The 13,304-nt window shown below is 43.2% G+C and overlaps 1 protein-coding gene across 1 annotated transcript in view; it reads left to right on the forward strand.

The window, feature by feature from the left end:
- drosha (drosha ribonuclease III) overlaps positions 1 to 13,304 on the forward strand; it is a 210,482-nt gene that overhangs the window by 86,321 nt on the left and 110,857 nt on the right. Inside the window, exons 20-22 of the mRNA XM_072450415.1 lie at positions 888 to 947; positions 5,984 to 6,083; positions 11,450 to 11,552. Of these exons, the coding sequence (XP_072306516.1) occupies positions 888 to 947; positions 5,984 to 6,083; positions 11,450 to 11,552 (263 nt within the window). The remainder of the gene's footprint in view (positions 1 to 887; positions 948 to 5,983; positions 6,084 to 11,449; positions 11,553 to 13,304) is intronic.

The following is a 13,304-nucleotide window of genomic DNA, read 5'->3' on the forward strand; positions in this document are numbered from 1 at the left end:
CAGATGTTTGTAAATGTTTTAAGGCTGGTTTTCCACTCCGGGACTGCAGGGGGCGACGAGCGACACTTCAAAAGCCCCCAAAATACATATTTAACATCACAGGGACTTACAAAGACGTTCAATAAGGTCAAAATGTAACTTAGTTCTGCTTTAAATTCAAGCTTTTGAACTTGTGCGTGAAGTTTGCAATGAGAAAATTTTCAAGATTCCATAAAAAGTGAATTCCTCGCTACGTTAAATTCACAACACATTTTATCATTTAATTCAGTTGGATTTGAGGACTTGAAATTCTCCACATCGAATTTCTAAAAGGCAAATTTATAATTTTATCATCAAAAATGTACACGGCAAAATTCAGCGTCAAAAATTCAGATTCAAGCATTATTTTTCAGGGTAAAAAAAGTAAAAAGTGAGAAATTTGCCAGAATTTAATATTCAAAATCTGATCTCGATTGTCATTTTTGGATATTAATGGATTTATGCAGATTAGTAGAATATTCATCAAAATTTGAGTATTTTTAAAATTCCTTTCTTCTATTGTTTTCAAGACGTTTTTGACTGACAGCATGATTTTGCTTTTTGAAATGAAAAAATACTGAACATTTGCTCAATTTGCCTTGAAATAAGTTGAAATTTATGTCAGCAACACCTTTGAACCAAGTGAAATTATCTGGAAAATGCAATTCAACCGATCAAATTAATTTAAAGGAAGATACAAAATACAAATTACTTTTTTATCTCGAGTTTTTCAAAAGTTTTTTCCATTTAATTTTGCTTTTGTTTGCCCCCGTTTAATTTGCAGCTCGTCACACTCCGGTCGTCGCTCGTTTCTAATATCTCGTCAGAAGTCTAAACAAACGCTCGTTAACGTTCCTTTGTGTCGTCAGGATCAATCACAACGAGCGGCTGGAGTTTCTGGGCGACGCCGTGGTGGAGTTTTTAACCAGGTAAACATATCGTCTGAAGTTTGAATTATTCTCGGGGAAAAACAGAAACAAAAGTGTGATATTTCTGAATAATATTTCACATTTCAGGGATTTTCAGTCGTAATTTTCCACATTTTATCAGTTTTTTTCTTCTGTTTCGTTTATTGATTTAGAATTTACGAAATATTCAGTTTTTGTTTTGTTTTTTCTCGGTTTTTTTTTGCGTACCTTTCTACATTTTCAGTGTGATTTTAGTTTAATATTTCAGATTTAAATTGTTCAAATGAAACTTGACGACGAACCAAACGAAGCGAACCCTTTCTCTCTCTCCTTAAGTCTTTTCTTCGTTTAGTCTTCTTCTATCCCTCTCTTCTACCCTCTTCCTCTATCCCTCTCTCCTCTTTTACTCTCCTCTTTTCTCTCCTCTTTTACTCTCCTCTTCTCTCTCCTCTTTTACTCTCCTCTTCTCTCCCTCTTTTACTCTCCTCTTCTCTCTCCTCTTTTACTCTCCTCTTCTCTCCCTCTCTTTTACTCTTCTCTCCCTCCCTCTATCCTCTTTTACTTTACTCTCCTCTTCCCTCCCTCTCTCCACTTAGTCTCCTAATTTTCACTCCCTCTCTCCTCTTTTACTTTCCACTCCCACTCTCCTATTTTACTCTTCTTCCCTCCCTATCTCCTCTTTTACTTTACTCTCCTCTTCCCTCCCTCTCTCCTCTTTGTCTCCTAATTTTCTCTTCTCTCTCCTCCCCTTTAGCATCCTTGTCCCTTTCCTTTTGTCTCCTTCCCTCTCCTCTTAGTCGTCTCCTTTGTTCTCTCTTCCCTTTGGTCTCCTTTTCTCTTCTCTTTCCTCTAATTTCTTCTCTTCCTCTCCTTAGACCTCTCATCTATCACTTTTATCCTTTTAACCCTCTGCTCTTCCTCTTCCCTCTCTCTCCTTTTAGTCTCCTCATCTTCTCTCGCCCCTTCAGTCTCCTCTTCTCTCGCTTTCTTTCTCTCCCTCTCCTCTTCACTCTCTCTCTCTCTCCTCATTCCTCATCACTCCGGTCCTCTCGCTCTATTCTTCCGACTTCTCTTGGACACTGATAATTGGGAGTTGGACGTCATCTCTCCCCCCTCTCCCCCTCTATCCCCCTCTCTCTTTCTCTCGCCCTCCTCCTCCTCCTCCTCCTCCTCCTCCTCTTCTTAGAGACTGTGACAAGTTGCTATTAGGCGTTTGAAAGGCCTGTCTGTGGCGACTCCAGGTGAGTGAGGAGCTCGCTAAGAGCCGGGATAATTATGCACCGCCATTATTGATCTACAAGAGAGAGAGAGGGAGAGAGAGGAGGGGGAGAGAGAGAGTGAGAGGAAGGAGGGAGGGAGAGAGGGAGCCACTTCACCACTGAGACAGAAATATTGTAGAATGTTGAAGATGATTGTAACATTTCTTTATCTTTATATAAAAGAGAAAGTGACCTCGAAGTTCTACCACTACATGTGTGAACCTGACTCTGGCACCAGCAGGAGGCCGGTCCATGTTTAGTCCTGACTCTGGCACCAGCAGGAGGCCGGTCCATGTTTAGTCCTGACTCTGGCACCAGCAGGAGGCCGGTCCATGTTTAGTCCTGACTCTGGCACCAGCAGGAGGCCGGTCCATGTTTAGTCCTGACTCTGGCACCAGCAGGAGGCCGGTCCATGTTTAGTCCTGACTCTGGCACCAGCAGGAGGCCGGTCCATGTTTAGTCCTGACTCTGGCACCAGCAGGAGGCCGGTCCATGTTTAGTCCTGACTCTGGCACCAGCAGGAGGCCGGTCCATGTTTAGTCCTGACTATGGCACCAGCAGGAGGCCGGTCCATGTTTAGTCCTGACTCTGGCACCAGCAGGAGGCCGGTCCATGTTTAGTCCTGACTCTGGGCACCAGCAGGAGGCCGGTCCATGTTTAGTCCTGACTCTGGCACCAGCAGGAGGCCGGTCCATGTTTAGTCCTGACTCTGGCACCAGCAGGAGGCCGGTCCATGTTTAGTCCTGACTCTGGCACCAGCAGGAGGCCGGTCCATGTTTAGTCCTGACTCTGGCACCAGCAGGAGGCCGGTCCATGTTTAGTCCTGACTCTGGCACCAGCAGGAGGCCGGTCCATGTTTAGTCCTGACTCTGGCACCAGCAGGAGGCCGGTCCATGTTTAGTCCTGACTCTGGCACCAGCAGGAGGCCGGTCCATGTTTAGTCCTGACTCTGGCACCAGCAGGAGGCCGGTCCATGTTTAGTCCTGACTCTGGCACCAGCAGGAGGCCGGTCCATGTTTAGTCCTGACTCTGGCACCAGCAGGAGGCCGGTCCATGTTCCTCTCTCGTTCCCGCCTTCCTCTCGTTCCCGCCCCCTCTCGCTCCCGCCCCCTCTCGCTCCCGCCCTCCTCTCGTTCCCCCCCCTCTCGCTCCCGCCCTCCTCTCGTTCCCGCCTTCCTCTCGTTCCCGCCCCCTCTCGCTCCCGCCCTCCTCTCGTTCCCGCCCCCTCTCGCTCCCGCCCTCCTCTCGTTCCCGCCCCCTCTCGCTCCCGCCCTCCTCTCGTTCCCCCCCCTCTCGCTCCCGCCCTCCTCTCGTTCCCGCCCCCTCTCGTTCCTCCTTGTCCAGTTAAATGACCGCAGCAGATCGGGTCAGATCTCGTGTCCTAGGGAGAACGCCCGGGGTCAAAACGCAAGATGATGTAAAAACACCGGCAACATTTGTAATTCCTCTGTATTAAAGTCATGAATATTGAGCGCCGTCTTGACTTTGAGGTCGGCGCAGGTTCAAAGAGCTGTCGGTTTCCGTTGGCGACCTCGCTTATGAACGACTCTTTTGTAGATTGTCGGGTTCAGAGACGGAATAATCGTCATCTGGACCGTAAACGCTCTCCATGTTCTGAGAGAAGAGGTTTCACGACTCCAAAATGCGGAAATGACATAAACTCACACGTGTCTGATACTTAACCCTCGCACTAACTGATGATACTGACTTAAAGCGCTAACACAGCAGCTAATTCAGAAAAAAAACAGCAACGTTTGTGTTTTTTAGAAACAATTGCCGACTTTTAATAGTTAACGGCGCAAAAATGAGACCGTTTCACAACAAGTTTGATTGGAAGTTTCTGCGTTCGGAGGCGGGAAGGGGCGGAGCATCGTCTCTGCAGAAAAAAAACTGAATGGATAAGATCGCGAGGCTAGGTTTCTATTTCTCGTGTGCAACGCAAATTCCCCGCCAAGCCACAACGGTTTTTATCCTTTCATTTACGTAATTTCCGAAGTATAAGTTGCACTGGAGTATAAGTCGCACCAGCCAAAAATGCATAATAGAGAATAAAAAACATGTATAAGTCGCACTGGAGTATGAAATGCGGTTGCAATTGTGAAAATAACAAATGATATCACATATAAGTCACTCCGAAGTATACATATATAAGTATAAATATAATTACGGCCAAAGCGGCAGACGGCGACGCATGGAGTCGAAAACAAATCGCACAAATATCGCCTTGTTTCCTTTTTCTGCGCTTTATGTAGCGTTTATTTTGCTGCAAACGATACGCTCGATATTCAAATTTAGCGTGTCCCCAAAACGACACTCGCGATGATCTGAATGTCAATACGTCGCACACCTCGAGACTCGCGCTGGGACACTTTTAAAACGACACAAATTCACAATAAATTACGGCGAAAAACACAAATGTAGTGAACTTTTGAGGCAGTTTGAGGCAGTTCTCGGCGTGCGATGGCGTCGTACGACCACATGTGTTTTTAATCGCCGCTCTAGACTCCTGAAAGTGGCACTGGCGGCGTCTGTCGTGCAATTAAAAGGCATGATTTCTCGTTTGTCTCGCCGACCGTAACGATTTGATTATGGACATATTGAACACGTCGGGCACGTCGCAGATTAAGTGCTAAATGGGCTTTTTGTCTCGTCCATCCATCAAGTCCAATATTAAACCAAATGAGTCCGTATTAATTCCAATTGCTTTGTTTTCAGTCAGATGACAATAACGGCGGCGATGAGCGACCCTGGAGTGGGTCTGTGGCGACGCCCGCAGCCGCCGACGCCACCACCTGCCTTTTCCCCGCTCCGGCGTTAATTAAAAATGACTGAAATAAATGGAGTGTTTTAATCCCGCTCAAATCGAATCACACGGCTCGGACGCAGCTGCCCGGGCACCGGACCCTGCGAGGCAAAGCGGCGTGCGACGGATGTGCGCCGCGCTTAAGTCATTAGGACAAAAGACACAAGGACACAAGTGGAAGTGTGTCCTTTTTATACACGGGACAATAAAGAAGCATTTCACTAAAACATTTTTCTTCTTAGTTTATAGTTGTACTTCCTGGGCACAAAATGAGACAGGTAGAGGTGATTCCACAGCTGTTACCATAGCAACCAGACTGTAAACAAGAGCCAAACTCCACATAAACGACACAACAGTTCTGATCTGACACACAATAACACCATAAAACACATTTATTTAGTCCAACCATGGTTTAAACTGTCAGAAAAGTGTTTATTTCTGAATAGTTGTTTTGTGTAAAGCTTGTGGTCCTGTGGAGGCTTCTCACTTATTTAAGGATAAAATGGTGAATGTCTCTTCACTCTTTTGTCATAATATGCTTCATGTTTGTCGAAAGTAACTGCACTAACAAATCAAACCTTTCCTGAACAGTTTAAGACCAAATGCTAGCCTGAATACAGTACGATCACTTTGTTTATTGTCTATTACCGTATTTTCAGGACTATAAGTCGCACATTTTTTCATAATTTTGGCCGGGTTGCGACTTATACTTATATACTTATACTCCGGGGTGACTTATATATGTTTTTTTTCTTCTCTATTATGCATTTTTTGGCTGGTGCGACTTATACTCCGGAAAATACGGTACTACTATTGTCAAAAAGAATAGCAGTTTTAATCCTACATTGCGTTATCGAGTGTCTATTCCTTTGCAAATCGAGTTTAAAAGTTTAGCGTCGACTCAATGATCGTGCTACAGATTTGCTTTTCCGTTGTCGATCCCCGTTGTTGTTTTCTCTGTCGTCCTTGCGTTAAAGCCGTGTCTTTCTCCTCAGCGTGCACCTGTATTACCTGTTCCCGAGCCTGGAGGAAGGAGGTCTGGCCACGTACAGGACGGCCATCGTTCAGAACCAGCACCTGGCCATGCTTGCCAAGGTAACAAACGCACCGTCCCACGCTCGCAAAAACGCGCACGACGTCCAAATGTGCGCAAGAAAAGCAAATGTAGTCAGAAAGTCTCACACACATGATGCTAAATTGACCTTTTTAATCCTCTTCTCGCTCTGTTCCTCGTCACAAACTCGGCTGGAGCACGTTTAGCTTCATTCACACAAAGTCCTCTCCCCTCCGAGCCTCAGAAACACTCCGTTCTGAATCGCCTCCATCTGTGATGTCATATTCTACCTGTGACGTCACTCCTGTGCTGTTTTTAACTCCATAAATCATCTCCAGACTCGTCCTGAGCCTTTTTCCCGACATAATAATGATCAGGACAACTGCGTTCCCAGACCAGGAAGTAAACAAGAGCTCAAGAGTGTAGTTTAAAGGCTGATAACGATGCATACTTTAGTACAAGTTTATGGGACTATGTTTCCACCTTTTCAAAAACTGTTTAGCGCATGAAACAAAATCCACCGTGTTTACTTTTATGCTAACTATTTTAACGTTTCAACCTCCCGTTACTTCAAAATGCACTTCTCTTAATTTAAGTTGATTTAATCTGAACAGTTTAATTTATCTTTACAAGAAAGGTAAACTTGTTATAAAATGTTCACATATGTTTTGGAGTTATTTCTGGCAAACAAATATGAAATTTGATCATATTTCTGCTAAAAAATCTACTTTTTTCCTTTTTTGATCAAACTTTTTGTTCTTGAAAACCCAGAGTGACGACACGCCCCCGTCTCCCCGACACGCCCCCCGTCTCCCCGACACGCCCCCCGTGATGTCATGTATCCAGCCGCCATGTTTCCGTTCCCGTCGGGTTCATGTATCCAGCCGCCATGTTTCCGTTCCCGTCGGGTTCATGTATCCAGCCGCCATGTTTCCGTTCCCGTCGGGTTCATGTATCCAGCCGCCATGTTTCCGTTCCCGTCGGGTTCATGTATCCAGCCGCCATGTTTCCGTTCCCGTCGGGTTCATGTATCCGGCCGCCATGTTTCCGTTCCCGTCGGGTTCATGCTAATCTTAAAAGCTTACTGTGTATTTTTAACACTCTTGCACTCGTCTGTTATCGCTGCCTCCACGCTCTCTACGTTTGGCCCGTCTCCTCGTTTTTCCCGCTCGCCGCACGCCGCCGCTCGCTGGCACGTTCCACAAACGCGCGCGCAACAATAATCGTCCCGCGACGTGAAGAAAGCAATTAAAAACTCCAATCTTTCATGTCGCTCCCCGCTGAATACAAACGCGCAGCCGTCCGAATCTGTATTAGCTCTGCGTTGCTACTTGCTAGCTCGCCACACAACCCAATTCAATTTCCTTGCTAGCTCGCCGCCGTTGAGGGGGGAATTCCTGCGCTTGCCAAGTTGTTTACCACTCCAAAAAAAAGAGAAAAACATCTCAAACGCGCAATTATCTTTCATAAAAGTAATCTTGAGATGCACAAACCGGGCACTTCGCTCCAAAGAAGTCACGAGTTGGATTGTTGAGCTAATTTGCGGGATTGTTGGCGGGGGGTTGCGTTACCGCCAGCCGATCGCCGGGGTAATTAAAGCGCTCCCCCGCCTGCTTCCGTGGAGTGGTGCGCTGCCAGCCAAAGCCGAGTCGGGTTTCTTAAGACTTGGCTCGGATTGAACGGGCGCAAAAGTTTTGAGTCGCCAAATTTAGCTTGAGCGCGACGGAGCGACGTCGTGCTGAAGCTAACCAACTTTAGACTTCTTTTTAAAGCATGAAATGTGGCGAGTGGAGGCTTTTGAATAGAGGATATTTACTAACAAACTGTGTTATTAATAAAAGTCTGAAGTTATGTGCCAGTTTCTGACATTGTGATTATATACCGTATTTTCTGGAGTATAAGTTGCACCAGTCTAAAATGCATAATAGAAAAGATAAAAACATATAAGTTGCACTGGAGTATGAAATGTGGTTGCAAGTGGGAAAATAGCAAATAATATCACATTTAAGTCCCTCCGGAGTATAAGTATAAATATAAGTATAAGTCGCACCCCAGCCAAAACTATGAAAAAATATGCGACTTATAGTCCGGAAAATACGGTAATGGCACTGTCTTTGTTATAGAAACACCTTTCGTACAAGTTGAGCTGTTTTACTTTAATGTTTGTTTACCTTGTCTTTTGAATGGATTTCCTTTTTTACTCTTCTCTATAAATATATATATTTTTAATCTGCATGAAATTGACCTTGAAGTTGATTTAAAAGTTATTTTTGTAGCGTAGGTGTCTAATACACGATTACTTTTATTGTGGATTATAGTATCTGCCGTTAGTCGACTCATTGCTTCTTCTTCTTGCTTTGATGTGTAGTTTTCTGCTCTCAAATGTAAACGTTAAGCTTCATTATTCAGTCGAGACATACATTAAAAACCCCCAATAGTTTTCCACAATAAATCAAAAATTCATTGAAGGATTTTTTGCCCAAGAAACGTTTAATTCGACTGGATTTCTGAACAATTTGGGAAGAATATCGTAATCATGATAGTTAATATACGTCCATTAGAATTGACAAAAAGTCTCAGACGAAGTGACAAACGTGCGTATTTCTGAACATGTTGAATACATGTTCAGCTTTAGCAGTTTAGTGTGTTATTTGTGGAGGAAATGATGGACATTTTCTGTTGCTGATTGATTTAGATTGCAATTAAACTTACAGCTCTGTTCCGACCGCCTCCTCCTTCTCCCCCTCCTTCTCCCCCTCCTTCTCCTCCTTCTTCTTATCCTCCTCCTTCTCCTCCTCCTGCTCCTTTTCCTTCTTCTCTCGACCCTTTCTCCTTCCCGCTCTTTCTTTCTCTCGTCCTGGCCTTTTGCCCGTGGCTCATCTGGACCTGAGCGGAGCCACATCTTCCGCGCTCTCACGGTCGAGCCTCGTCCAACGGGAGCTGCCCCCCCGTTTCGCCCGCCTCGCTCCCTCCCCGCCTCGGCGTTCGACCAACCGAATCACCATGACGTTTTGGCGAAGGCAAATGTGGAAAAGCTGCTATAGCACGTCGCGGCGGCTTTAACCGATCAGTGTATCTGTACGCTAAACGGTTAAAATGGCTCTGTTCCTTTGTGACAATCTTTAAATATCCTCATAAATGGATGAAAAGTCCATAAATAAATGTCACCGGAGAAAGTGGGCAAGAAAAATCAAGGCAATAGAGGTTCTGCGCTTCCGAGTCAAGTGACAATTTACCACTTAGCCTCGTACAGTCGACTAAAATGTTTAAATCGCCCACATGTTAGCGCTTGCCTTCAGGAGCCGAGTCGCGCTTTATGAAACGCATGTTCTTTTTACTCTTAAGTTTTATGTGGTTAAACACCAGTAAACCATAAACCCGGTCAAGAAATCTGTGTTTTTAACCGTCGAAAGGCAAATCGTCGTCGTCGTCCACCAAAACCGATTTCAAACGTGCAACAAGTTTTTAAATCAAAACAACTCGTGCCCGTTCAAACCGCGCCACATTTTCCCTCCAAAATCCATCCCCCCGGTTCTCGTCTCCAGCGAAGAGGCAGAGAAAATGTGCCAATCCGAAAGCCATTTTTTTTTTGCCCATTACGGACAGAAACGGCCGTTAGTGCGGATGAGCTCGTCACGGTGAGCGCGCGGCAAACTCGACCGCCGCGGCTGCTCGGGTCGGCCATTTGTGTTTCCATTTGTGTTTCCATTTAGCCAGGCCCGTTTCCCTCTGAAGTGTTTTATACTGGACGTGTTTTATCCATTTGTATCTATTTCGACTGACAAAAGTCTTCGTATTGGGAACGAGAGGCGCAAACGGGTTCAACGCTTTAAGAAACTTGTTCCAGATACGACTGTAGGATTGGGCTGTTAATCAAATCTGAATTAATTGGTCAACGATGAGCCCTGGTTGGTTTTACGGAGTGTTCTTTGCGCTCATACGGTCTGATCTTTCATGTGAAAACGGAAACATTGTCCAATCAGCTCCCGAAGATGTGTTTTTATTATAATTTGATCGAAATAATGATGTAAATCCTGATGTAAATAACAGTGTTTACTTTACCACTATTATTAGTATTATTTTTTCTTATGCTAGCTATTTTATTTTCTTTTTTCTTTTTAGTGTATTACTTTTTATATAGTATTAGTATTATTTGTCTTATGCTAGCTTTTTTTTATTTTATTTTATCTTTTTATTTTTTTAGTATATTACTTTTTATATATTATTAGTATTATTTGTCTTATGCTAGCTATTTATATATCATTTTTTATTTTAAATTTCCCATATGTGGACAATAAATGCTTATCTTATCTTATTTCCTGGACTCGACACGACTTTAACAGATCGAACAGACGGATTTCATGGATTTGGCAACAATTAAATTTTCTGTAAACTGAAGTTCACTCAAACACTAAATATGATCCAAAATCTTCTTCCGAATCGACTGTGTTTCTCAAACTGTGGCGCTCGTACCGCCGGTGCGTGCACTGCCTCCGGTGGCACTTGGGCGCCGCTGCAGTTTGAGAATTTTTTTTAATTTAGAGACGAATCTACCCATGTTTTTGTCCCGTTCTTGGTAGAAAAGGTTTCAGCTGTGGTAATCTGGACTCTTGTTTTGAAAATCCAAACGTTCATGATGCTCTGAGGTGTGTAAGCCCCGCCCACTGGGAGGAGTTTTGTCTCATTTTCATTTGAAACTAACCTTTGTTTGCTAAAAGCCGTGTAATGGGCCACGCTGGTCCTCGGAAAGCCAAATGTCATCTACGGTTTGAGAAATACTGTTACAAATATACCGTATTTTCCGGAGTATAAGTCGCACTAGCCAAAAAATGCACAATAGAGAAGAACAAAAACACATATAAGTCGCACTTGAGTATGAAATAAGGTTACAATATGTATAAACACAACTCCAGGCATGTTTTTGACGAGGGAACGAACGTTAAAAGCTAAAAAATAAGTCAGTTTTGCAACATGTTTGTCCTTTAAACTCTTTACCGTATATTCCGGACTATAAGCCGCACCGGAGTATAAATCACCAGCCAAAAAAGGCATAATAGAAAAGAAAAAAACATATATAAGTCGCACTGGAGTATGAAATGCGGTTGTAAGTGTGAAAATAACAAATAATATCACCTATAAGTCACTCCAGAGTATAAGTATATAAGTATAAATATAAGTATAAGTCGCACCCCGGCCAAAACTATGTAAAAGGGTGTGACTTATAGTCCGGAAAATACGGTAACTGCATTTGCTTTGCTCGTGTGGATTTGTTATGTTAAAAAGCACATTTGAAACATATTGAAACTTCTCGATTGTCCTACAAACCCAAACAATGTATGTTCGATGTTGTTCTAACATTTACGCTGCACATTTACTCTAACATTACGGTCCACGTTGTGTCTTTCAGAAGCTGGAGTTGGACCGCTTCATGCTCTACGCTCACGGTCCAGACCTGTGTCGTGAGTCGGACCTGCGGCACGCCATGGCCAACTGCTTTGAGGCGCTCATTGGTGAGTTACCACGACGACCACGATGTTTATTATGTTTATGGAATGATGGGATAAACATAAACAAGAGTCCGGTTTGGATTCATTAAAATACAAAAAGTCTTTACATTTCAGTCATGCAAAATTCATACAAGGTGCGCAGATGTACGTTTTTCACATATTAAAGTTGTGCAATTATTTTTGTTGCTGTTGTTGTGCAAATAATATGGATTCATATTTTTGTCAAATTTTGTTCAATTGTTTTTTCCTTTAATTTTTTTTCAATTTTTCCAATTTTTTCATTTTTCATAATTTTAAACACAGGAAAAAAAAAACAGGAACAGGCCGAGACCAGAGAGAACAAAATACATACAAATGAATAAAGAGAAGACGACAGGAGATTAAGTCACACAAAGTCCAAAATCAAAATCCCATTTTGTCCAAAGTTGGTAAAAAATGTTCCATTTTCAAATTTGGCCCAAAAGAGTTTGTATTATTTTTGTCAGTTGTAATGTCGGTTCAGTCCTTAATCGTCAGCGCAGTTTGTGATGGCTTTTGCAGTCAGAAGTATGTTCCACTGGGATCCATGTGTTGTGCCCATGGCAGGAGTTTTGAGGCACAAATATAGTAAAGTTCTGAAATAGTTCTGCAATAATTTGTGCAAAGAATTTCATTTTCCAACCCAAAGAATCCACCGCATTCTGTAGATTCTCTAGACGCAGCAGACATGGCTTTTATGCATATTTTCTGTTAAGAATAGTTTCAGGTGTAATTTAAATCTTTTCTTGTCCTTCACTGTCTTTAATTACATTCCATACAAACCTATGTGAATCTTCTTTTAACGCGTGTGTTTCAGCATTAAAGGAGAGATCTTTGGAAAGGATTTCAGGACATTTTGCGTCATAATATTTTATAACCAATAACAACTCATGTTTAGGGCTGGGACTGAAAGCTCTGTTGCTCTTTGGTACTGGCCGGGACTGAAAACTGTAGTTCAGGGGTGGGCAAACTACGGCCCGTGGGCCACATGTGGCCCATTTGTCGTTATAATCAGGCCCGCCAAACATGTCAAGTAATATTTAAAAAAAATATATTCTTTTTTTCTTATTTGCCCTCAGGCTGCACTTGTGTCCTTAATAAATATGACATTTAATGAATTAAATAATAGATTCAAATGCCTATATTTGACAGAAAAGTGATATTTTATTTATTTATTTATTTATTAGGCTACCCTAAAAAAATTATCTTTTTGCTGTAACCCGAGTCAACATTTTTCATCTGGGTCGGATGGTAGGCAAATTGTTATTTTTTTTCACTTTGAAGGCAAAAAAAAAGATCCAAATTGTGTCATTTTTTGACTCTGAGTGACCACCAGGGGTCAGGCTTCAACAGTCAATGACGGAAAACGTCTCTATCAACCCGATTGGGAGACTAAATCTCACGATTTTAAGATATTTCAATCGACCTTTTGTACGCCGCTATCCTTTATTTTGGTAGCTAAGGCGAGCGGGGGGAACATGCGGGGGACACGGGCGCCGCCATGTTTGTTGTGTGATGACGCTACTGGGCGTGTTTCAATCCCAGAATGCATTGTCAAATTTCACACCCTGACAGAGCGTGACATCACTCTGGACATGTCAGTGGTGCCGACAAGGGTAAACCAACTTGTTAAAGGCAATATGACGACTCTTACGCGCGCTCTGTGTTGTTACAGACTCATGTGGAGGACTGAAAATGAAGACACACATGTGTTACGCGGTGCGTTATCAGTCCTTT

Source organism: Eucyclogobius newberryi, unplaced genomic scaffold, assembly GCF_026437365.1.
Source record: "Eucyclogobius newberryi isolate DKJ021-1_F unplaced genomic scaffold, fEucNew1.0.hap1 SCAF_18, whole genome shotgun sequence".
In the NCBI taxonomy this organism is placed as follows: Eukaryota; Metazoa; Chordata; class Actinopteri; order Gobiiformes; family Gobiidae; genus Eucyclogobius; species Eucyclogobius newberryi.